This window comes from Canis lupus, chromosome 5, assembly GCF_048164855.1.
Source record: "Canis lupus baileyi chromosome 5, mCanLup2.hap1, whole genome shotgun sequence".
NCBI classification, from domain to species: Eukaryota; Metazoa; Chordata; class Mammalia; order Carnivora; family Canidae; genus Canis; species Canis lupus.
The window spans coordinates 30,994,341-31,016,105 of NC_132842.1; the positions used below are offsets into that span (position 1 = coordinate 30,994,341).

The following is a 21,765-nucleotide window of genomic DNA, read 5'->3' on the forward strand; positions in this document are numbered from 1 at the left end:
CGCGCCGCCCCTGCGGCCCCTGCCAATGCCCCGCGGAGACCCCTGGGCAGAGGGGCACCCGACCCGGGCCTGCACAGTGCGGGGCCTGGCGGTGCTGCTGTGAGCAGGGCTGCTGCTCGCTGGCGTCTCCCGGGACCCCTGTGAGGCCGTGGGCGGCGGGCTGTGTGGGCCTGGCCTGGGGGGACGGCGCCACACCCGCCGGGGGTCCTGGCGCCCTTGGCCTCCCTCCGTCCTGCCCGGTGAGCCCTGGGTGGCTCCGCATCTCCAGCCTGCCCCGGCCGCCTCTTGGGCAGGCTGTGACCAACTCTGGGGGGAGACTGCGGGGACTGTGGCCAAGGTGCCCTGAGGTCCTGGCTGTGGTATCCCCGTCATGGGCCAGATGCCCCGCCCCAGTCCCTGTGGTTGGAGCTCCCTATGGGGTCCTGTCCTGGGTCCCCAGGGCCTTCTCCAGCCCCCCCGCCCCCCGCCACTGCTGTCCTGATTCTCCTCTGTATTAGTTTCCTAGGCAGGTGCTAACAAAGGACCACAACTTAGTGGCTGAGAATACCTCAAGCGTATTCCCGCCGGAATCCTTCTGGAGGCTACTGGGGAGAATTCGCGCCCTTGCCTTTCCCCACAGGCCGCCCACCATCCTTGGCTCGTAGCCCCTTGCTCAAGTTCCTCTGCCTTTCACGAGCTCTGACTGCTGCCCCGACCTCCCGCCTGCGTCTTGGAAGGAGGAGCCCGGGCTGCGCCCTGTCCCTGTGTCCCCGTCCCCATCCCACCCAGAGGCCTGAGAACCAGGGCGCTGAGGTCCGACGGCGAGAGAAGACGGATGGCCCGTGTCCAGGGACCCTGATGACACGGACCCCGCCTGCAGAGCCCATCTGCCGAGGAAGGGAAGCTCCTGGCAGGTGCTGGGGCCCGGCCGCCCACGCCTTCGGGGTGGTTATGGGAGACCCCCACCTCGGCCACCCTGCCCGTCCTCCAACGTCAGCCGGAACCGGAGGAGGGGTGTCGGCCTCGCACCCTGGGGGCTGCGCTCACCCCGCGGGCTTCCAGCCGCAGAAGGGGCCCTGCTAGGAGCGCCACGGCCACGGGCCAGAGCGGGCCTTGTCATGTGCAGAGGTGGCCCTATGGGGCAGGTGCCCACGGTGCGTGCCAGGCGCCAGGCGGTTGGGGAGGGTGAGGCGGGTGTCCCTGAGCGGCGGGAGCCAACAGGGTGTTGGCCAGCTGGTCACCTGAGTGGGCGGGTGAGCAGATAACACGGCCACTCGCCTCTCTGAGTGGGCCACCTCCCTGTGGTCGCTGGGGGCGCGTGGTGTGAGTGCGACTGTGTGAGGGTGTGGGAGTGCGGGGCACATGGGCGTGAGCGTGATGGCGTGAGTGTGCCCCGGGGCAGGCCAGAAGGGCTCACCCAGCCCACCGCAGACTTCAAGCCTCGAGGGGCATGGGGCACACGTGGCGGGACTGTGACCTTGCCCGCCCTCCTCAGGCTGCCTGGCTCATCACCAGCGGGGCCCGGCCTTGGGTGGGGGGGCACGTGGGTCTGGGAGGCACCATGGCCTGTGAGGTGTGCGGCTCGGGGTGGGGCTCGCCTGATCCCCGAGGCCTCCGGCCAGGTTGTGCGACCTCTGCGGGTCTCTGGAAGGTGGCGCGGCGGCGGCGAGGACCAAGTGGGCTACGGAGGCAGGTTGCAGATGGGGGACACGGTGACCGGTGCAGCACCGAGACTGGCAGGCCTGGCAGCCCCACGGGGACCTGGGCCCCGGACCCCCGGGGCTTCTCTCTCCCCTGCGTGGTCCTGGGCCCTCCCGGCCGCCGGCTCCTCTGTCCTCCTGTCCCCTGTCCTCCTGTCCTCTGTCCTCGTGTCTTTTGTCCCCTGTCCTTCTGTCCCCTGTCCTCCTGTACTGTGTCCTCCTGTCCTTTGTACTCTATCCTCCTGTCCCCTGTCCTCCTGTCCTCTGTCCTCCTGTCCCCTGTCCTCCTGTCCTCAGTCCTCCTATCCCCTGTCCCCTGTCCTCCTGCCGCAGAGCTGACCTACCAGCTCTATTTGCCTAAAGCCGAAGCCCAAGGCCTGCAAAGGGACCCCAGCGAACCTCGAGAGGAAGGTCCGTTTTTGTTCCCGCACAGGGAAGGAGGCTGAGACGTCGGCCAAGCCGGCCTTTCGGCTCTCAGGGGGCTCCTGTTGTCTCGAGCGAGGCCACAACGAGGGCGGGAGGATGGGGCGCGGTCGGTCTCCTCCTGGGAGCCTGTAGGTTAGACTAGCCCCGCCGGCTCTTCCTCCCGGGTCGGGCGGTCCTTCGTGAGCCCCAGCCCTACCCCGTCCCCTCCGGCAGACGACGGCACAGTGACCTGGTGGGGACGCTTCTGTGGCCTCCCGCTCCGCTGCGATTGCTGGCATTGCATGCTTCCTGCAGCGCTCGGACCAGTTCTGTGTTGTTGGGGTGAGGCCACTGGCGTCCGCCCAAGGTCGTCGGGCAGCTCGTTCCCGGCTAGGCCGGGGCTGCAAGCAGGTCACCGTGACCTCCGCCTGGGCTCAGCCCGACGTCCTCCACCAATTGCCATCATCACAGAGGTGGACACGTCTCTTCCTCCTAACCCTGTTAGGATGGGTTCCTTCCCACTCAACCCTGAATGCCACCTAGTAGGTCGCACTGTGCAAATGGTGCCTCCTGCCCTTGTGCAGTGTGCAGCCTGCAGCCTGCAAGACTGAACACGGCAGCCCTGCATCCAGGGTTGACCTAAAAGGTGTTAATTCATCCCTCCAGGGGACGCCTGGGTGGCTCAGCTGTTGAGGGTCGGCCTTCTGCTCAGGTCGTGATCCCTGGATCTGGGATGGGGTCCCACATCGGGCTCCTTGCGGTGGGGTGGGGCCGGGGCGGCGGGGGGGCTGCTTCTCCCTCTGCCTGTGTCTCTGCCTCTCTTTCTGCATCTCTTGTGTATAAATAAAATCATCAAAAAAAAAAAAAAATTCATCCCTGCAGCGCAAGGAACAGTGTCCTAAGGGGGAAATCATGCCGTTGCTCCTAAGGCTGGTGATCCTCAGCCCCCAGCTGAGTGGACCGGAAGGGGGGCTCCCGTGCTGGCGCCCCTGGCTGCAGGTGGGGGCCCTGTGCTCTTAGCAGCCGGGGCTGGGCGGCTGAGGCGCCTGCACACACGAGCTCGCGGCTGGGGGCTCCCATGGGGCCGAGCCTGAGGCCCGGCCGTCGCTCGGAGGCAGCTAGAAGAGGCCGGAGCTCGTCTCCCGACTCGAGGTGACCAAAGCCCACAAGCTTTCAGGCCTCGGCCTCCATTTCCGTATCTGGGAAAACGGCCGGAGGGCAAGGCCCCACCGCGTCTGCAGGGAAGGGGTGTGGACCCGGGGGAAGCCTCTCCGCCCCGACCTGGGGGTGGGGTCCCGACTCCGTGCTGGGCGCCCTTGGAGGGGGAGGGCATGCCGGGCTCCGGGGCCCCGGGAAATAGCCCGCCCGTCGTAATTTGTGTGTGTGGTTTGTTTTTTGTTTTTGTTTTTGTTTTGTTTTGTTTTTTTAGTAAGATAGCCCTGAGTTCGAATTTTTTGGAGCAGCCTTGTTGGGGTATAATTGACACACAAGCAACTGCACGTTGAGGTGGGCATTTTGACCCATGGAATACACATCGTCGCCCCACGCAAAATACTGAACACGACCATCACCCTGTCCCCCACCCCCAGGGAAACCACTGTTAAGGTTAATTTATGCTTTTATTTTTTAAAGATTTTATTTATTCATTCATGAGAGACACAGAGAGAGAGGCAGAGACACAGGCAGAGGGAGAAGCAGGCTCCCTGTGGGGAGCCTGATGCGGGACTCGATCCGGGGACCCCGGGGTCACGCCCTGAGCCGAAGGCAGATGCTCAACCGCTGAGCTCCTGGGTGCTCCAATGGGTGTCTGTTGAGCACCGACAGGGGCTGTGAGGGGCTGTGAGCTCCTGTCTGGCTTTGCCCTTCGCCCTCTGGCCGCACCCTGTCCCGGAGCCTCCACCTGCCAGGGGCACAGGGGTGCGGTCGGGGGAGTCGGGTCCCCCCCAGGCTCCCGGGGCAGGACTGGGTGGGCGAGCAGTGGCTGACTGTACACCGTGTGACTGGGGGGACGGGGACCCTGGGGGCGTGGGGAGGGGGCTGTGCCGGGACGAGGTTCCTGTTCAGCATGAAGCCCCGGGGTGGCCCTGGGGCCCCAGAGGACGGTCACATGCCACCCGTCCCCGGGATCCGTCCGTGGGCAGCCAGCCGCGCCGTCCCCAGGTCGGCGGTACCCCCACCATCGACCATCTGACCACAATTTGGTGCCGGGTCTGCGAAGTGGGTAACGGGCGCCCCCAGAGCCGGCTCTGAATTCACTGTTGACCGTTCACGTGGCTCCTGCCGCCCAGGATTTTGTCTCTCCTCTGAACCCACCATTCGGAGACTCACTTGGGCCTCACCACCCCCAGGAATCCCGCCCTGATTGCTGTAGCAAGGACTCTAAGTGCTGAGCTTTTCTGTGCTGTGTAAACCCCGACTACTACTGGGGTTGCAACCCCCCCCACCTCACAGGCCAGACTCGGGTGTTCGGCATCGTTCGTGAATCCCCATTTCGATTCTCATCTCGAATACCCATTTATTGAGGGTTCGGAACGTTGCCTCTGCATCCCTTCGGCGCCCCCTTTACTTAGGACGCTTACATGGGGACAGGAGTTTGTTACAAATATGTAATATGCTTGGCTGCACACGGTAGAGAGCCCGGGCCGGGCCTCACAGTCATCAGCACTTGGAGAGCGTTTTGGGTGGTGGCAGGTGGGCTCGCGGTGGACCTAGGAGCTGGGGTCCCCACCATGAACCCCTGGGCTGGTGGCTCAGGGACCACACACCTGCATCCTTCATGGCCCTGGAGGCTGGACGTTCAGGACCCAGGTGTCAGCAGGTGTCAGCCGGTCCGTGTCTGGGGAGAACCCACTTTCTGGCTCAGAACGGTGTCCCCTCGGGGTGGGAGGGCTGGGGGAGCTCTGGGCGTGGCCCAGAGGGACAGGAGCCCCTCATGGGGGCTCCACCTCATGACCTCATTGCCTCCCGGGGGCCCCGCAGCCCCACGGCGTCACCCTGGGGGTTAGGTCTCAACGCCCACATGTCGGATGGACTTGGTCCACGGCAGTCTGTGCATGCCGACGCTGCCCGCTGTGTCCCCCGGGGATGTCCACGCTCGCTGGTGGCCCTCGGGTCGGACCCCGTCGGCGGGCGGCCCTCTCCCCCCGGGGCTCCCGCCAGGCCTCCTCGGGCAGGGGGTGCGCCCTCTGGCCCTGACACCGGGCTCCCAGGCACAGATGGTTGGCTTCCATCTCCTGTGTCCCTGACCTCTGCTCAGCCTGGGGGCTGACCCAGCTCCTCCCCTGGGGGACCAGCCTCTGGGTCCCACGCACACGTGGAGTCGTGCCTGCAGCCGTCCACCCTCCCCCACCAGGCCTTGGAGAACAGCTCTGCAGGCCCGCCGCCCCTGGCCTGCTCTGTGATCCACCGCTTTGGGGTGACTCCTGGCTCAGGTCTCCCGTCCACAACAGCAAACCCCCCAGACGGAGGCCAGGTGGCCGAAAGCTCTCCTTGGTCCACGGATTTTGAAGCCGAACTGGAAGGGAAACCCATTCCTTACACAAAGGGCTTTGCGGGGAAGAGGGAAGAAGGTGCTAGAATAAACACTAGTGAGCAAGCCCTGCAGGGCTGGGGCGGGGGGACAGAGAGCCCTAGCACCCCACCCGCTTGCTCCCCACGACCGAGGGATGAGACCGCAGGCGGGCCCCAGCTCCCAGGACGACACTCTGGGCCCCAGGCCTGGCTGGGGGTCCTGTTCTGCTGCCCCTGGCTCGCCGGCCCCGGGCAGGATTCCGGGATTCCTGGCCCCGGCCGCCCTTCTCAGCCCTCCGAAGCAGGTGCAATCTCCCTGAAACCCCGAGATGACCATGCCACGGGGCCGTGGGTGGTCACTGTCGGGGCGGGGGTGCGGGGATCACCGGCTGACTGAGCAGACCTGTGGGCCTGACCGTCGGCTCGGCCTCCAGGGAGGCACCGGGTTGTGGGAGGAGCCCCTAAACTGTACACCTGAAATGGGTGCATTATTATGATGATGTTATTTGTATCTCAATAAAGATACAAAAAACAAAACAAAAAAGGGCACCAGGATGTTATCCTCAGCCTTTAAAAAAAAAAGATTTATCTATTTATTGGAGAGACAGCGTGAGTGAGCTTGGAGGGAGGGGAAGAGGGAGAGGGAGAAAGAAGCCCAAGCAGCCCCCACACCGACCACGGAGCCTGACTTGGGGCTCGATCTCATGACCCTGAGACCGTGACCTGAGCCGAAACCAAGAGTCTGGCTACCCAGGCGCCCCTATTCTCAGCATTTTAAAAAATAATAAACAAATGACTTGAAATAGCCCAAATCCCTGGGGGAGGGGAATAGTTGAATAATACGGTCTATGTATAAGCGAAACGTTTATACTCAATAATATATAATATATAAGCATATTTTCGACAATGAAAAATGCTCACGATATATTATTAAATATAAAATACAACATGCCTATACTCATTTTATTCTTAACTTAAAAAAAATTGTTTTACTTGAGGTAATTGCCCAGTCACATGTGATTTCCAAAACATTTGTAGTAAGTATTTTATTAATACCGTTCCTGAGCTAGGTTCCAGTAAAAGCAACACAAATATCTAAGAAACATTTACAGAGTTTTCCAAAAATTAGCATTAAATGCTGACCATGCGTTGAGGCTTAGAAGTCCAGGTTCAGGGGCGCCTGCCTGGCTCTGTTGGTGGAGCGTGCGGCTCTCGATCCAGGGTCGTGGGTTCAGGCCCCACGTTAAAGTTTACTTAAAAAAAAAAAGCCCACAATATTTAAGAAAAGAAATCCAGTTTCACCCTGAAATACTGTGCTGCATTCTGATCTTTAATCTCAAAGAAGGAACCGTACTTCATTTCTTGTTTCGTTATTTTAATGATGAACTTAAGAAGTTTTGTTTTTAAGGGGGGCGCCTGGGTGGCTCAGTCGGTGAGGCGTCTGCCTTCGGCTCAGGTCATGACCCCGGTGTCCTGGGATTGAGCCCCACATTTGCCTCCGTGCTCAGCGGGGAGCCTGCTTCTCCCTCTCCCTCTGCTGGTCCCCCCCACCTCACGCTCTCTCCGTCTCAAACAAACAAATAAATAAATAAATAAATAAATAAATAAATATCTTTTTTTTTTTTAAAAAATTGGTTTTGGGGTGAGAATTTTCTCAGTACCTTCAGTCAAGGCTTTTCAACATTCTTCACTTTCTGGCACATCTGTGCAATGACAGGCTTCGTGCGTCCCTATGCCCTGCAGGTAAGCAGCCCAGGAAGGCCTTCTCCTTCGGGGAGCGATTTCTCGGCACTCTGAATATAGACTTCTCTGGCTGACTTCCCAGCCCCCCTCTTCCTACAAGTTCGCAGTGCAGAATTCACATGCCCTTTTAGGAAATAATACTGGAGAGATTCAGAGCCGGCACCCTGCACCACCTCTCCGCATGGTGGTCCTGTACCTGCAGTAGGGGTCACGGGCACAGACACCCAAGGCACAGAATGTTCCCACCGCGGCCCCTCCTCCTGCAACATTTTGGGATTTTTGAGATGATCTTCGCCCAGCATAATTCCCTGCAGATTCATCACGGTGGTGCGGATCACCACCAGTTCTTTTTTAAAAAAAGATTTTATTTATTTATTCATGACAGACACAGAGAGAGAGGCAGAGACACAGGCAGAGGGAGAAGCAGGCTCCCTGTGGGGACCCCGATGCGGGACTCGATCCCAGGACCCCAGAGTCATGTCCTGAGCTGAAGGCAGACGCTCCACCGCTGAGCCCCCCAGGCGTTCCCCCACCAGTTCTTTACTGCTGAGCCTTGGCCCTTGTGTGGATGGAGGGACCATCGTGTGTTTAGCCATATTCGCTCAGAGAAGGACGTGTGCACTGCTTCCAGTTTGAGGGCGTCACAGAGAAAGCGACTATAAAACATCTGTATGCTATTAAAAAAAAAAGTGACCGTAAGATTCTGTATCTCGGGGATAAAGGCCTAGGAGTGCCCTTCCCGGACCGTGGCGTATTTAGTTTGTGTGTGCTGGTTGGTTGAAGGCAATGTCAAAAATCTCTCCTCCGGCCTGGCCGCGCCGTCGTGCGTGCCGCTCCGCGAAGTGGAGCCACCAGTTTCCCCACCTCACCGCCAGCACCGGGTTTGCTGGTTTTCCTCATTCCCATCATCCTGGACACAGTCATGTCTCCTTGTGCTTCTGCTCTGCTTTCCTGGTGAATAACGATGCTGAGCATCTTCTCCTGAGTTTATTGGCTGCTCGTATTGAACGTCTCATGGGGCTTTTTGCCCATCATTTTCTCACTGGAATTCTCCACCCCCCACTGTTGGGTTTTGAGAATTTTTTATACATTCTAGACAGTAAGTCGCCTGTTGTCGAATATATAGGATTGGCAAATATTTTCTCCTGGCCTGTAGGCTGCATTTTCATTCTCTAAACGGGTCTTTCGTGGAGTAGAAGTTTTTAAATCTGATGAAGTTGGGTTTATCACTTTTTCCTTTTTTGGGGTCATATTTTTGCTGTCAAATCCAGAAAACACTTTGCCTACTTTACATCCCATAGATTTTCTTCTTTTCTTGAAAGTTTCCTACCTTCACATTCCCCGGGACCCGTTTCGAGTTGATTTTTGCATAGAAGGTGGGATTTAGCTTAGGTTGAAGTAATTTTTTTTCTGACCCAATTGCTCCAGCATCATTCATTCATTCATTCATTCATTCATTTTAAAAGATTTTATTGATTTATTTATTTGAGAGAGAGTGAGTGAGAGAGTGAGAGAGCGTGAGTACAGGGAGTGGTGTAGACAGAGGGGGGAAGAGGACCAGGCTCTAGTGGGACAGAGGACTCAGGAGGGGAGGGCTTCGCAGAGGAGCCTGTGCTGCACGCACCCCGAGGCCTAGGCCGAGGGGAGGGGCCCTGAGTGTTGGCCTTGGGGACACGGGGTCCTGCAGGCTGAGGCCTAGAGCCACAGAGTGCTGTCCCTGTCCCATGCAGCCTCTTCCATCCTCTGACTCTGAGGAGCAGGACGTCTGCACAGGGGCCGGCGTTGGTATCACCTGGCCTGCTGGCACATTCGGCTTGTTCTTCTGGCAGCTTCTTTCTCCAGAGGGCACCACGGGGATGACAGGTTATACCCAGAACGGAGAGATGACTGCTCCACCGGCAGCCACCCCCCGTGGACCACCGAGAGCCGACACATCAGCAGGTGCCTTACCTCCTAGCCACGCATGCCCTTGGCCAGGCCAGCCAGCTCCGGCCCTTTCCTGAAGGCCTAGAACTTTCCCTGGGCCGTCTCAGCCAAGTCAGCAGGTGAAGCTGGGGAAGAGGTCCTGATAACTCAGGAGGTGTGACTGTAGGTTGTCTCCCGCAGACCCCGTCTCCCCTTGCCATCACCACCCCGAAGGTGGGAAAAGAAAGTTCTCCATGGTGAGTGGGTTAGGCCTCTCCATTCACACAGGAAGACCAGCAGAAGCCAGGAGGATGTTGTTCTTCTCTTCTTGTGAGAACTTAAACCACAAGAAATGGCCTGAAACAACCACACGCAAGATTCTGATGAGTCGTGAAGACAAATTTCACAGTAGCCAGATTTCGAGAGGTCTGCAGAGGAGACCACACCGGAGACAGTTTAACCCGTGTGAGAGCACCGCGCATTGTGGTATGTGTGTGTGCGTGTGTGTGTACGTGTGTGCACACGGTGGGCATGTGGTCTTCGTACCCTGAGAAGCCCCACCCAGTGCCTGGCCCGGGCTGTTCCCAAATTCGTGCCTAAGGTTAGGCATAAAAGCTTATTTAGTGGGGTGCCTGGGTAGCTCAGCGGTTGAGCATCTGGCTTTGGCTCAGGTCATGACCCCGGGGTCTTGGGATAGAGTCCTACATTGGGCTCCCCGAAGGGAGCCGGCTTCTCCCTCTGCCTGTGTCTCTGCCTCTCTCTGTGTCTCTCATGGATAAATAAATAAAATCGTAAAAAAAAAAAAAAAAAAAAAAAAAAGGCTTATTAAGAATATTCTGAGAGATACCAGCGCCTTTTCCAGGAACCAGGCTACCCACATAAAGCTCCCGTCCAAAGTCCTCTCAACCTCCTCTTAAAAAGTAAGTTTCTAGTTCTTGAATCCATCCTCCTAAGGCTCAGCTTTTGCACGGTCCCAGCCTGAGAAATACAACCGTGTTCCCAAAGGAGACGCGCCGAGGCCGGAGGATGGAGCAAGACTCCACTTGTCCCATGAAACCTGTGAGGAAACCAGTGCTGTTGCCAAATCGAGGCTTCCACTGAAAGGGAATGAACACAGCTAAAGAGGTTTTGCAACCAGCAAGTTCTCTGGTTTATTTTTAAACAAAAAACAAAAACAAAAAACCCACAGGGACGTCAGAAAACCCCAAAGAAGAGCTGAACACAGATTTTTTTACCACCCAGAAGGCAGGGACCTCACCCCGGCGAGTGAGAGTGGACGTGGGAATGTGCACCTGCCAGCCTTCCGGGTCTAGCTGTCATCACTGGGCAGGAGAGGAGGTGGCTGGGCAGCAGGACAGGTCCCTCGTCCAGGATTATGTCCTTACTTTGGCTGCAGTGAAGACAAAACTATACTGGTGACATCTGGAGAATCAACAACCAGATATTTATCTCAACGCACAGTTCACTCATTCATTCACGTATGAGTCTTGCGATTACGTGAGAGATGCCTGCTGGGTGGGGGGCACGTGCCGGGGACACCCCAGTCCCCAGCTAGCTAGTGTTGAGTGAAACACACACGCAGGACATCCGGGAACTCAGCGGCTCCGGGGCTGGGGGGCCACCACGGGGAGGGCCGGAGACGCGTGCTGGCCTCACGATGGCACGAGCCACGTGACTGCACATTCCCCATAGACGAGAGCCTCAGGTGTGGCTAGGCCTTGGCAGGAAGTCAGTCCTAGTTCGCATCTGATGATTGCGAGAACGTCCCCCCGGCCCAGCTTCTAGCTCCATAAATCTCACAGCTCATTTCTGTTCCGCTGCCCCGACCCTCTGGGGCCTGTGTGTACATGACGGTAGGCCCACAGGCTCCGTACCTCCCCGTCGTCATGCCGGGGCTCATAGAAGCAGTCCTGAAAACGTGTCCCTCCCTGGACATCTGTGTCTACAGTGGCTGGAAACGCCCTGGGTTAGAGAGGGAGGGGACCGCAGGCTGCAAAACCTGAGATTTGCAGGTTGCAAATCATACAAGAACAGGTGACCCGTGTGCACGATGGTAGGTTCCCTCCTGGGGCTGCGGAAAGGGTCCCAGGAGAGAGGGCCCCAAAGCAGAAGCTGGAGCTGGCTTTCGCCAAGGGAAACACATATCTGGGGGAGGGACTGAACGCTGGGCACATCTAACGGTGCCGAGCCTGGAATGTTCTTGATTCATGTTGACCCATCCTGCCCAGTGTGAAGACACGTTGTGTGATGGCCTGGGTCCTCGGACCTCGAGTCCACGTTCCAGAAGCGCACACGCACTTCCATCAGGCTCTTCATGAGCACCAGCGAAAGATGTTGTGATGCTAGACCCTCGCCTCCACTTCTAGATCTGACCCCCTCTCGGCCTCTCCGTGGTCCTCTCCCATTTTCCCGACGGGCACACTGCTCTCCGCCAGACCACTCTTTCCAAACCTCGCCGGCTTCAGTTTTCTTAGTAAATCTACTCCTGGCTTTCTTTCCATTCTCCACTCTTATAGACCTCTACTGTTCTGTCTCCGTCCTCCCTGCCCTCCCCCTCGTCTCGTTTCGTCTCATCTCTCGTCTTGTCTCCTCTCCTCTCCTTTTCCTTCTCTTCTCTTCTCCTTCTCCTTCTCCTTTTCTTCTTCTTCTTCTTCTTCTTCTTCTTCTTCTTCCTTCTTCTTCTCTCTCTCTCTCTCTTTCTCTCTCTCTCGATTTCCCCCTTGCTTTCAGTTCATTTCCCTGTCCTGAGATCTCCGCCCCTCTGTCTCTTTTCCTCTCCTGGCTTTACTCTCACCTCACTCTCCATTACTCCCTCCCTGCATCTTCCGTTCTTGGCTCTCTCCACCCTCATCCTTCCCTGGTGCCTGCTGCTTCTTTCCAAACACAACCCCAACCTCCACTGCCTCCTAACATATTTTTTTCCTATTTATTCACTGGTTGTTTAAGAACTTCATCTCGGGACAGAGCCTTACTGCAGATTGCTTTTCCTTCCTGAGGTGTGAGAGCCTTTGAGCAGCCCTTCCCTTCTGGCGGCGGCACAGGGAGCAAGGCCAGAAACTGTAGGAGCTGGTCCAGAGCCCCAGGCTGTTGTTTTTGCAGGCGTGCCATAGAGGGGAAGGTCTCTTGGTACGTCCTGTATCTCAGACACAGTGGGGAAGCCAAGAAGTTGTTTGAGAAACACTCTTAGTGCTTTCTTTTTTCTCTATCTCTTGTTGTCTGACTTTGTACAGAAGCCTACACCTGTATGTGTATCATTGAGTTAAGTTCTGCTGGAACACCATCTATGAGCTATGAAGAGAAACCCAAAGTCCTTGCCCTCAACAAGCTGATTGTCCAGTGTGTGTGAACATAAAATTATTACCTATAAACAGAGGACACATAAGTAATAAAATGTATACTGGTGACCATAAACACACTAGGTCAGAAGGGGAAGCCCAGTGCAAATCTGAAGAATCAAAAAAGATGGTAGGACAGGAGGGCTGGTGTTACTCCTGCAGGTGGAGTGGGCCTGGGGTATGCAGAGTGGGAAGGAGGGTGTCTTATAGGAGGAACAACAGCAGGAGCAAAGCCAGAACCTCGGGTACTAGCCAGGGTCCAAGGAGAGCAGGAGGCAGCCTGGCAGGACAGCGGTGGTGGGTAGTGCAAGGCTTTCCCATGAAGGAGACAAGGCACTAGGGACTCAAGCAGAAAGTCTGCTTGAGCAGCTAAAATGAAATATCAAGGCTGCAGGACATAAGATAAACATATAAAAATATGTTTTATTTCTATATATGCTAGTAGTGGTCACCTGGACACTGAAATTAAAAATTAAAAAAAAAAACATTTACAATTGCTCAAAAAGAATACCAAAACCTAGATGTAAAACTAGCAACACACATGTAGGGTTTGTACACTAAAAACTACAAAACACTGAAAAAAAATCAGAAATGTGAAGACATACCATGTTCATGGATTGGAAGACTCAGTATCTTAAGGATGTCAGTTCTCCCCAGCCCGACAAACAGGCTTAAAGCAGTTTTCCTCAACATCCTAGTGAGACTTCTGTAGTTATGACAAGATTATTTCAGAATTGATATCGAAAGGCAAAGGAAGCACACAATAGCTAAACAGTTTTGAAAAAGAATCACGCAGTGGAGGATCAAAACAAAGAAGGAAAGAAAGAGACAAATCAAGAAACAGTCTTAACTATAGAGAGCAAACTGATGGTCACCAGAGGGGTAAGGGGGTAGGGGGATGGAGGATGAGGGGTGGGGGGATGGGGGAAACAAAGGATGGGGATTAAGGAGTCCATTTATTGTGACAAGCACTGAGTAATGTATAGAATTGTTGAATCACTATACTGTACCCTGGAAATGAATATAACACTGTTTGTTAACTCTACTGGAATTGAAATTTTTAAACACTTAAAAAACAAGTGAGAGGCAACTGTACACCCAATGTCAATACTTACTATATAGCTACAGGAACCAAGACAGCAAAGCATTACTGGCCAAGGGATGAACATGTAGAATAATAGAACTGAATAGAGAACCCAGAAATAAACTCACACAGGGGCGCTGGGGAGCTCAGTGGGTGAAGCATCTGCCTTTGGCTCAGCACATGATTCCAGGGTCCTGGGATCAAGTCCTGCATCGGGCTCCCTGCAGGGAGCCTGCTTCTCCCTCTGCCTGTGTCCCTGCCTCTCTCTGTGTGAATAAATAAATAAATAAATAAATAAATAAATAAATAAATAAAATCTTAAAAAGAAAGAAAGAAAGAAAGAAAGAAAGAAAGAAAGAAAGAAAGAAAGAAAGAAAGAAAGAAAGAAAGAGTTAGTGCTGCTTGTCCTGGACAGGAGAGGCTGCTGGCTGGGGGGCCATGGTGTCTACAGCCCTTTGAAGAACAGACACATGGAGAAGTGGAGCCTCTCATTTTCTGGTGCTCTAGAATTTGTCTAGAACGTAGATGGAAGGGAGAAAGGGGCCAGTGAATGAAGTTGCATGGAGGGACATTTCAGACCCAATAAGGAAACACTTTTTAAGGATAAAAATTATCCAACCATTGGACAATTGGCCTCGAACTCCCCACAGCAGGTGCATGCTGAGGAGATGCAAAGTAGCCATCTTTCTGGGATGTTGTCACCCCGAGGGCTTTGGTCCCAGATGGGAGGTCAGGCCAGATAACCTCTAAGATGGTGTGTGAATCTAAGACTCTGCAGGTCTGAGTGTTCACCTCCATTTCAGGCCCTGTGGTACGAAGGCCACCGTGCATCCTGGGGATGGAGACAGTGCTCCCCAGACTCCACTGGGCCTCATCACGTCGACTCCAACGACTGTAGGCCCTGCGGGTGTTGAGGTTGGGAGTGACAAGCCAGGCTCTTGACTCCAACGGTAGGTCCTGAGTCTGGGAGGTGGCGTCAGAATGTGTGGCAAGCCTTCTCCTATGCCATGAGGGCTGCTTCTCTTTCCTTCTCTCCCCTCTTCTTCCTTGTTGGGATCTTCTCCAGCACCTACGGTGTATGACTCACTGCAGTACTCGTAGAGCCCAGGGGGTCCCCGGCGGCCCTCCTGGGACTCAGAGTAAGCAAGCGGTCTGCTGCAAGTCCCTCCAACCTCCCTTTGGGGGTGTATTTGCCAGGGCTGCTGTCACAAAAGGCCACAGCGTGGGTGCTTTCACCTGTAGACGTTTCTGTCTCTCATCTGGAGGCCAGAAGTTTGAGATCCAGCTGTGGGCAGCCCGGTTTCTCCTGAGGCCACTGTCCTTGATGTACAGCTACCATCTTCCCCCTGTGTGCACGTGGTTGGTTGTCTCTCCACCTCCAAATGTCCCCTTCTTATAAGGGCACCAATACTATTGGATCGGGACTCACCCTAATGACCTTGTTTTGACTTGATTGCCTCCATAGAGACCCTATCTCCACACAAGGTTACATCCAGAGGTTCTGGGGGTCAAGACTCCAACATACGAATGTCAGCGGCGGGGCGGGGACCTAATTCAACCCGTAATGGAGGACATGTGTCTTTTCTGATTGCCCATCACCTGCCCCCCATGATGTAAGGCTGGGTGGGAGGGAGAGCTCTCCTTCCCCGCAGAGGCTGAGAGGCCCAGAGGATGCCCAGCTGCTTTGTACTCATGACAAAGGCTCGGACTCAGCTTTGGCCAGAGAGATGCCCGCAGAGGATGTCCACTGTCCCCAAGATGCGGCTGGGGCACATCTCTCCTGCTGATGGTGGCTGCCTCCGCTTCCTAGGGATAGCTGTGCCCCTGCACCTGCTTATACCACCGCAGCACCAGGGCAAGAGGACACCCCCTCGGTAGCCACCTGAGCTCTGAGCCGGAGGCTCTCGAGGCAATGTTGCTCATCAACAGCACTTTAAGATCTTTCTTTTCTCTGGGTCCCATTTGTCCAACTTTTGCCAGGCGGGCATCACCTCTGGGCCTCTCCTTGTCTCTCGGCCCGCGTGCCCTCTGCAGCTCCACTAGAGCTCCCATAACTTCGCTAAGACCAGCCGGCCTTCGGTCTCAGGCTGCGTGCTTGGAGAAGCTTCTCGGTGACAGTGGGAGAGATGGAGCTTTGGAGCCACTCAACCCCGGGTTCAAACTCCGATGGACTGGATTGTGTGACTTTGGGGGAAGTTAGTTACACTCTTGAGGTCTCAATCTTCCCTTCTCTAAAGTGAGGCTAATCGATGAAGCCACCATGCCCCCCGTTCCCAGGGTTACGCGAGCTGGTGCAGCGCGTGGTGGGGCCTGGTCCCCGCGGGTGTCTACACACCTCAGTGACAGCTGTCCTTCTCTCACTGGGAAGCCCTCCAAGCTCGAGTCCCCAGGGCACACAGCGGCCAGTGGATGAGACCAGCTCGGTGGGGAAGGTGGGGACGCAGGGGGTGAGCTTCGTGCACGGCGGGAGGGCTGGCTGGCAGGGGCCGTTGCCAGGGCAAGTTGCTCCACTGAGTCTCAGTTTCCCCGGCCCCGCAGGGCGGCCCCCGGCGGCGAACCAAGATGGCCTGGGCCTTCAGGTGCTCCCGTCCTGCTGGGCCATGCGCCCGGCTCCTCTTCCTTCCCTGCTAATTCTGAGGCATGCTAGAAAGCCAGAGAAGCGCCGGGAGAAGGTGTACGGGGGACCGTGCAGGACCTGACTGTCCCCACAGGCAGTTCTCTTCGGGGTGTGGAAACCCCAAAATGTTCTTCCCACATTTATTCCAGCCTGAGTCTCCTGCCTGACGCGGACTGCCCCTCCCCCAGCACCCAGCGCCTGGTAGGAGGGCCACTCCTGCTCCAGGCCCAGCTCCCATGGCCCCTCTGCGGGGGGGGGGGGGGGGGTGTCCCACCCGATTGTTGCAGAAACCACCCAGCCGGACGGGGGGAGGTCTGTAGGGGCGCCGGGCCCTGATCGTTCTCAGGCATCGTGTGCGCGTTTGCTGGTTGCTGGCGCTCAGGGTTTTGGTGGAGAAACACCCCCAGGTCCCCCCCAGCCCCCCTCATCACAGGGCGGGCTCGACCTCGGACGCCAGTTTCCATTTTCCATTTCCCCAATGAGAACAACGGAGTCCTTCTTAGCCGGCTGCTTCGGGGAGCCTTTGAAGAGCCCCCGGAATCAGTGAGGATCAACAGGAGCCAGCAGGCCTGGGCTGTGTTGGACTTAAAATTGGAAACGCAGGAGGCAGAGTTGTAGCTTTATATAGCCCGGGAGGGGGGGGGGTTCCGGGAGCCCCGGGCACTGATTTACGAGCTGCCTGGTGAGAGCCTAGGGTAATATTTATAAATTCCTTCCCCGGGGCCAGATGGAATGTTCCTCTGAGCTGCAGGCAGAACGCACCTTTTTGGGGGATGAAGGGAGGTTAAGTCCAATTATTCAAAGGCAGGAAGAGGCAGGGATTGTGGAGCCGCGGCCGCGAGGCCCAGAGATGCAGCGAAGGAGGCCGTCCTCCTTCCGTCCTCAGGGGCTTGCTCCAGGCAGGGAGCCTGGGGGGGCTCCTCCCTGGGCTCCAGCCCCCAGGTGCCCCCAGGTCCTCCCCCCTCCCCCCGCCCGCCCCACTCTGCAAGGCCAGGGACCTCCACTTGCCAATTGTGGAGGCCGCGGGTACAAACACGTCTACTTGGGCACGGGGGAGGAAGAGGGGAAAGAAGACCAGGGGGCGGGGGGTGCAGGGGGCAGACACGGGGGAACCGAGGGGCCTGGCGGAGAGGCCGCCCCCGGGAGGCTCCGTGACAGGTGAGCACGGAACCCCAGGTCCTGGCATCCCCGCGCGCACCCCGCAGGGCCGTGGCAGCCGGGGAGGGGCTGAGCCATGTGGCCCAGCTGGCCCATGACCTCGTTTGAATGAGAAGCAAGAGTTTTTGTTTTTGTTTTTAAATTGTATGTGTGACAAACCATGAGAGGCTCCTGACTCTGGGAACCAGAGGGCTGCAGAAGGGGAGGAGGGTGGGGGGACGGGGTGACCGGGTGACGGGTACTGAGGACGGCACGCAATGGGATGAGCACAGGGGGTTGCACTAGATGTTGGCAAATTGACTTTAAATTGAAAAAATGCAAAAAAAAAAAAAATGAAATAGTGTTCAGGAAGGTAAAACCAAAGGGAGGGGTGGGGAGGGAGCAGCTGCGGGCCCACCTTGACCTTGGCACCTCAGGGTTCCCACCTGAGAGCAGAAGAGGCCCCGTTAACCAGTGATGTGCGCCCGCCCCCGGAGACCTGTTTCCTACCTGCTGCCCGGTGTCCCGACAGGCGGGGCCAAGGAACTGTGCTGTCCCCAGGGGTGGGGTGGGGGAGCTGGTCACCCCCTTTCCAGCCTGCCCCGGCCCCTCACCTGCAGCCCAAGGGATGGGCTGGTAAGGGGGTCTCGCAGCACCTGCCGGGCTCCTGCCCTGGGCCCGGGACCCTCCAGGCCAGGCTCTAAGGCCTGTTAAATGCAGCAGGGTGGCTCCCGCGCCAGGTCGCCTACGTTCTGCTTCGGCTAAGTCACTGGGAGGCTGGTGGGAAGAGAAAAAAGACATCTCACCCCCTTCAGGCTGAGGGTCAGCAGGCACATAGGTCTCTGTCCTTGCAAGGGCTTAGCGGGGCCGACCCCAGGGAAGCAGGGGTTAAACGCCCACTCTGGGGGGGGTGCAGATGGGGACCTCTGAGCCCAGCCCCCTCCTTACCTGTTTCTTTGCTTCTGGGAGCATTAGTCCCACGAAAAACACTGACATGGAATCCTTTTGTTCCTGGGGTGACGTCAGTGTTTCCCTTGGCAGGCGGGACCGTCGTGCATGTCTGAACCTCCGAGGTGAGGGCGAGCGAGCGTGGCTCCTCTGGGCCAGGCACCCCGAGGGGGCTGGAACCCGACACCTGGATGCTCCGTCCCGTCCCCGCACCCACGGAGGGGCTGCTTGCCCACCCTCCACCTGTAGGTGTTAAGCGGATCCTGATGTTGAGGCCTGGGGTGGGGGGGGATCAGCTCAAGCAGGCTCAGCCTGCAAGGGCCTGCCTCCAGAGCCCCCCTCCTGGCTCCTTCCGTGGCCAGGACGGCCTCCTCTCCGAGACCCCCCTCCCTGCCGCCACCGGCGGCCCCTGGCCCCTGGCCCCTTCCCGCCTCCTCTCTTCCCTTGGACTAAAGGGTGGAAGGATGTCGCCAGGCCTCACAGAGCGCTAGAGCTGAAGGGGGTTCCTCAAGGTGACGGCAATGGTGGCTGTCACTTATTAAGCACCTACTGCATGCCAGGCATGTTCAGAAGGTGATTCCTAACCCTCTGGCAAATGCTCCAGAGCCGCCCTGTTATGGTCAGCGGTGCCAGTGGAGGCGAAGGGGGTGTGCAGGGGCTGCACAGTGTGGTCCAGGGCGCAGACCTGCGGCCTCAGCCCCTCACCCCGCAGCTCGGAAGGTGGGGAAGCTACTCAGCGCAGCCCCTGCGCCGGGTGGTGCCGAGCCACCGTGCTCCCCAGTGCTCCCCACGGTGCCCCCCCGCCGCTGCCGTGGGAAGCAGGTGGAGACCCCCGTCTGTCCAGCGCCAGTGCTCATGTTCCTGGTTTTACACATGAGGACACGCGTGGTGGGGACGGGGTGTGGGGGAAAGGACTTCTCCGAGAGCAGCCAGCTGCTTCGTGACGGTCCCTTGAGCCCCAGGACCGTGTCCACTGCAGACGCTGCTCCCTTGGGCACCGAAATGACCCCTTTGCATGGTCCCTTTGACCTCAGGGTTACTGGGCGCGCCTTCTGGGAGGGACTCCACGCGGGGGGCTGGGGTGCCGTGGGTGCTGGGGGGCAGTGCGCACCCTCCACTGCCCACCTGGCCCCACCCTTGGAGCGGCGCAGCCCAGGGCTGCCAGGGCCGGGAATGCACCTGTTACCCACTCCAGGGGCTCTGCCTCTCGTTGTAACCACTCCTTGCCACTGACCTAGCCATTTCGTGTGACATCAACTTGCCAGAGTTACCTTATTAGGCTTCTGTGTTTTCGCGACGGCCTCCGACGCAAGGCTCCGCTGCCTTTTCTAAATGCAGGAGCGCGGAGAGCCTGCCTCGCCTACACCCAGGCCGCGGCAAGGATCGTTTCAGCGGGATCCAGAACAAAAAAGCAAGCGTTTTATTATTCCCTCCCCTTCTGCTCAAATTCCCCTCCGTGGAGCTGAACACGAGCATGTTACAACAGACCCCGGCTTTACTCTCAGCATCAAAGGATGAATCACAGACAAGACAGCACGCAGTGGAAGGAGGCGAGGTCTCTCTGGAAGCTGGATCTGCAGCATCGTCACCTTCAGCGGCCCCCTCACCCCGGGGCCCTCATCACCCCCAGTCCAGCAGCAGATGGAGCCCGCCCCCCTGCACTGGGGGCTACCGCCCCCCCGGGCGAGTGTTGAGGGTCTGTCAGGGGTCCAGCCAAGGGCTCTGTGATGTCTCACTGCGCCTCCCCCAGGAGCCAGCCAGCACGGCTTGATCTGTCCTCTGCTCGGCGACGGTGCAGAGTGATGCTGCTGTGGCTTCTGAGCACCAGAAGCACCTCGTGTTTGCTGGGCTTGTGGGTGGCCTTTGTCATTCCGGCTGAGAAGAGGCTCAGGGAGGGTTGGCAGGAAAAAGGGGGCCAAGGAAGTGCTGGCAAGTGGGCGGAATCACCTGGTCGGAGAAGCAGCAGGGCCCAGAGGGGCCGGAGGGACGCAGGGAGCACCGCAGGGCCCAGGTGCCCACGGCAGAGCCGGGTGGCCGGCTACGGAGGCCGCGGCGCCAGGCCCGGCCCCTCACTTGGACACCAGCATGTGGACGAACTCTTCGTAGTTCACCTGCCCGTCCCCGTCCACGTCGGCGGCCCGGATCATCTCGTCCACCTCCTCGTCACTCAGCTTCTCCCCCAGCCTGGTCATCACGTGCCGCAGCTCGGCCGCGCTCACCAGGCCGTTGCCGTCCTTGTCGAAGACGCGGAAGGCCTCGCGGATCTGCTCCTCGCTGTCCCTGCCCTTCAGCTGCCTGGCCATCATGCCCAGGAACTCGGGGAAGTCCACGGAGCCGTTGCCGTCCCGGTCGATCTCGCCCACCATGTCCCGCAGCTCGGCCTCCGTGGGGTTCTGGCCCAGGGAGCGCATGACGGTGCCCAGCTCCTGGGTGGTGATGGCCCCGTCCCCGTCCTTGTCAAACAGGCAGAAGGCCTCCTTGAACTCGGCCACCTGTTCCTCGCTCAGCTGGTCAGCCATGGAGGGTGGGCGGAGGAGGGCGGCGGTGGCCGGCCCCGGTGGCGGTGGCGGTGGCGGTGGCGGCCGGTGGAGCAGCAGGACGGGAGGCGGCGGGGCCCGGGGCGCGGGGCGCAGGCTGCTGGCCGTCTGGCCCGGGCTTGACTGGCGGGCGCTTAAGAGGGAGCAGGGCCCTCCGCACACGCAGACTCCCCGCCCTGCGGTTGCCCCAGGCCGGGTGCTGTTGGAACAGGAGTCCGGCTGGCCGAGGGTTGAGCTGACGCCAGCGCCGGGCGTGTGTGTGTGTGTGTGTGTGTGTGTGTGTGTGTGTGTGTGTGCACGGCTCCCCACCCCTGCACCGGGAGCCCCGGTAACCCCGCGAGGACACCCTCAGGGAGGGCGGCCTGCCCAGCCCCAGGGACTGGCTCCGGCCCTTCCTGCTCACTCTGAATCGCCCCGTCCCGTCTTCAGACCCTGCGCTCCGCAGGACAGCCAGCTTCCCTCCAGGGGCGGCCGGGGCAGGAGGAGAGGCCCAGGCTGCCTTTGCCTCACGGGACCGTCCCCTGCTTGTCTTTGCTTTCCACAGCCTGAAAGCCTTCGGGTTCCCAAGAGGGTTTGCAGAGAAGGAACGAGGTTTTCTTCTTTGGGTAGGAGCAGACTGTCTTCTCGTCTCCAGAAGAAACATGAATGGAGAAGGATTTCCCCCAGCTCCTTCATTCCTACCCGTGTACTGAGGGCCTGGGCAGGTATGGTTTGAGAAGCTGGGGATGGAGCCACGAGCCAGACGGGCAGCTTCCGGTCCTCCAGAAGCTTACATTCCCTCTGCGAGACAGCCGGCTAGCAAGTAAGCTGACAGGTGAGATACTTGGAGATGGCGACGAATGCCATGAAGGAAATTAAAAGGGTC

At 58.1% G+C, this 21,765-nt stretch overlaps 1 protein-coding gene and 1 long non-coding RNA gene across 3 annotated transcripts; both read right to left on the reverse strand.

The window, feature by feature from the left end:
* Window positions 1-10,368: 10,368 nt before the first annotated feature.
* On the reverse strand, window positions 10,369-16,407 carry LOC140633430 (uncharacterized). Of its 2 annotated transcripts, XR_012031043.1 has the most exons (5): window positions 14,898-16,407; window positions 14,454-14,730; window positions 13,790-13,927; window positions 13,183-13,283; window positions 10,369-10,632 (listed from the first exon to the last, which is right to left on the reverse strand). It is a non-coding gene; the product is annotated as an uncharacterized lncRNA (long non-coding RNA). The 2 variants fall into 2 exon arrangements; XR_012031042.1 differs by having other exon boundaries at window positions 14,454-16,404.
* A 3,353-nt stretch (window positions 16,408-19,760) lies between these two features.
* On the reverse strand, window positions 19,761-21,014 carry LOC140633429 (calmodulin-like protein 3). Its single transcript, XM_072825930.1, has one exon. It carries the CDS (start codon window positions 20,880-20,882, stop codon window positions 20,433-20,435), a length of 450 nt encoding a protein of 149 aa, XP_072682031.1. The 5' UTR covers window positions 20,883-21,014; the 3' UTR covers window positions 19,761-20,432.
* Window positions 21,015-21,765: the final 751 nt, after the last annotated feature.

Coding starts and splice junctions, on each gene's coding strand:
- LOC140633429 (XM_072825930.1), bottom strand. CDS start 20,882: ATGGCTGACCAGCTGAGCGAGGAACAGGTGGCCGAGTTCAAGGAGGCC.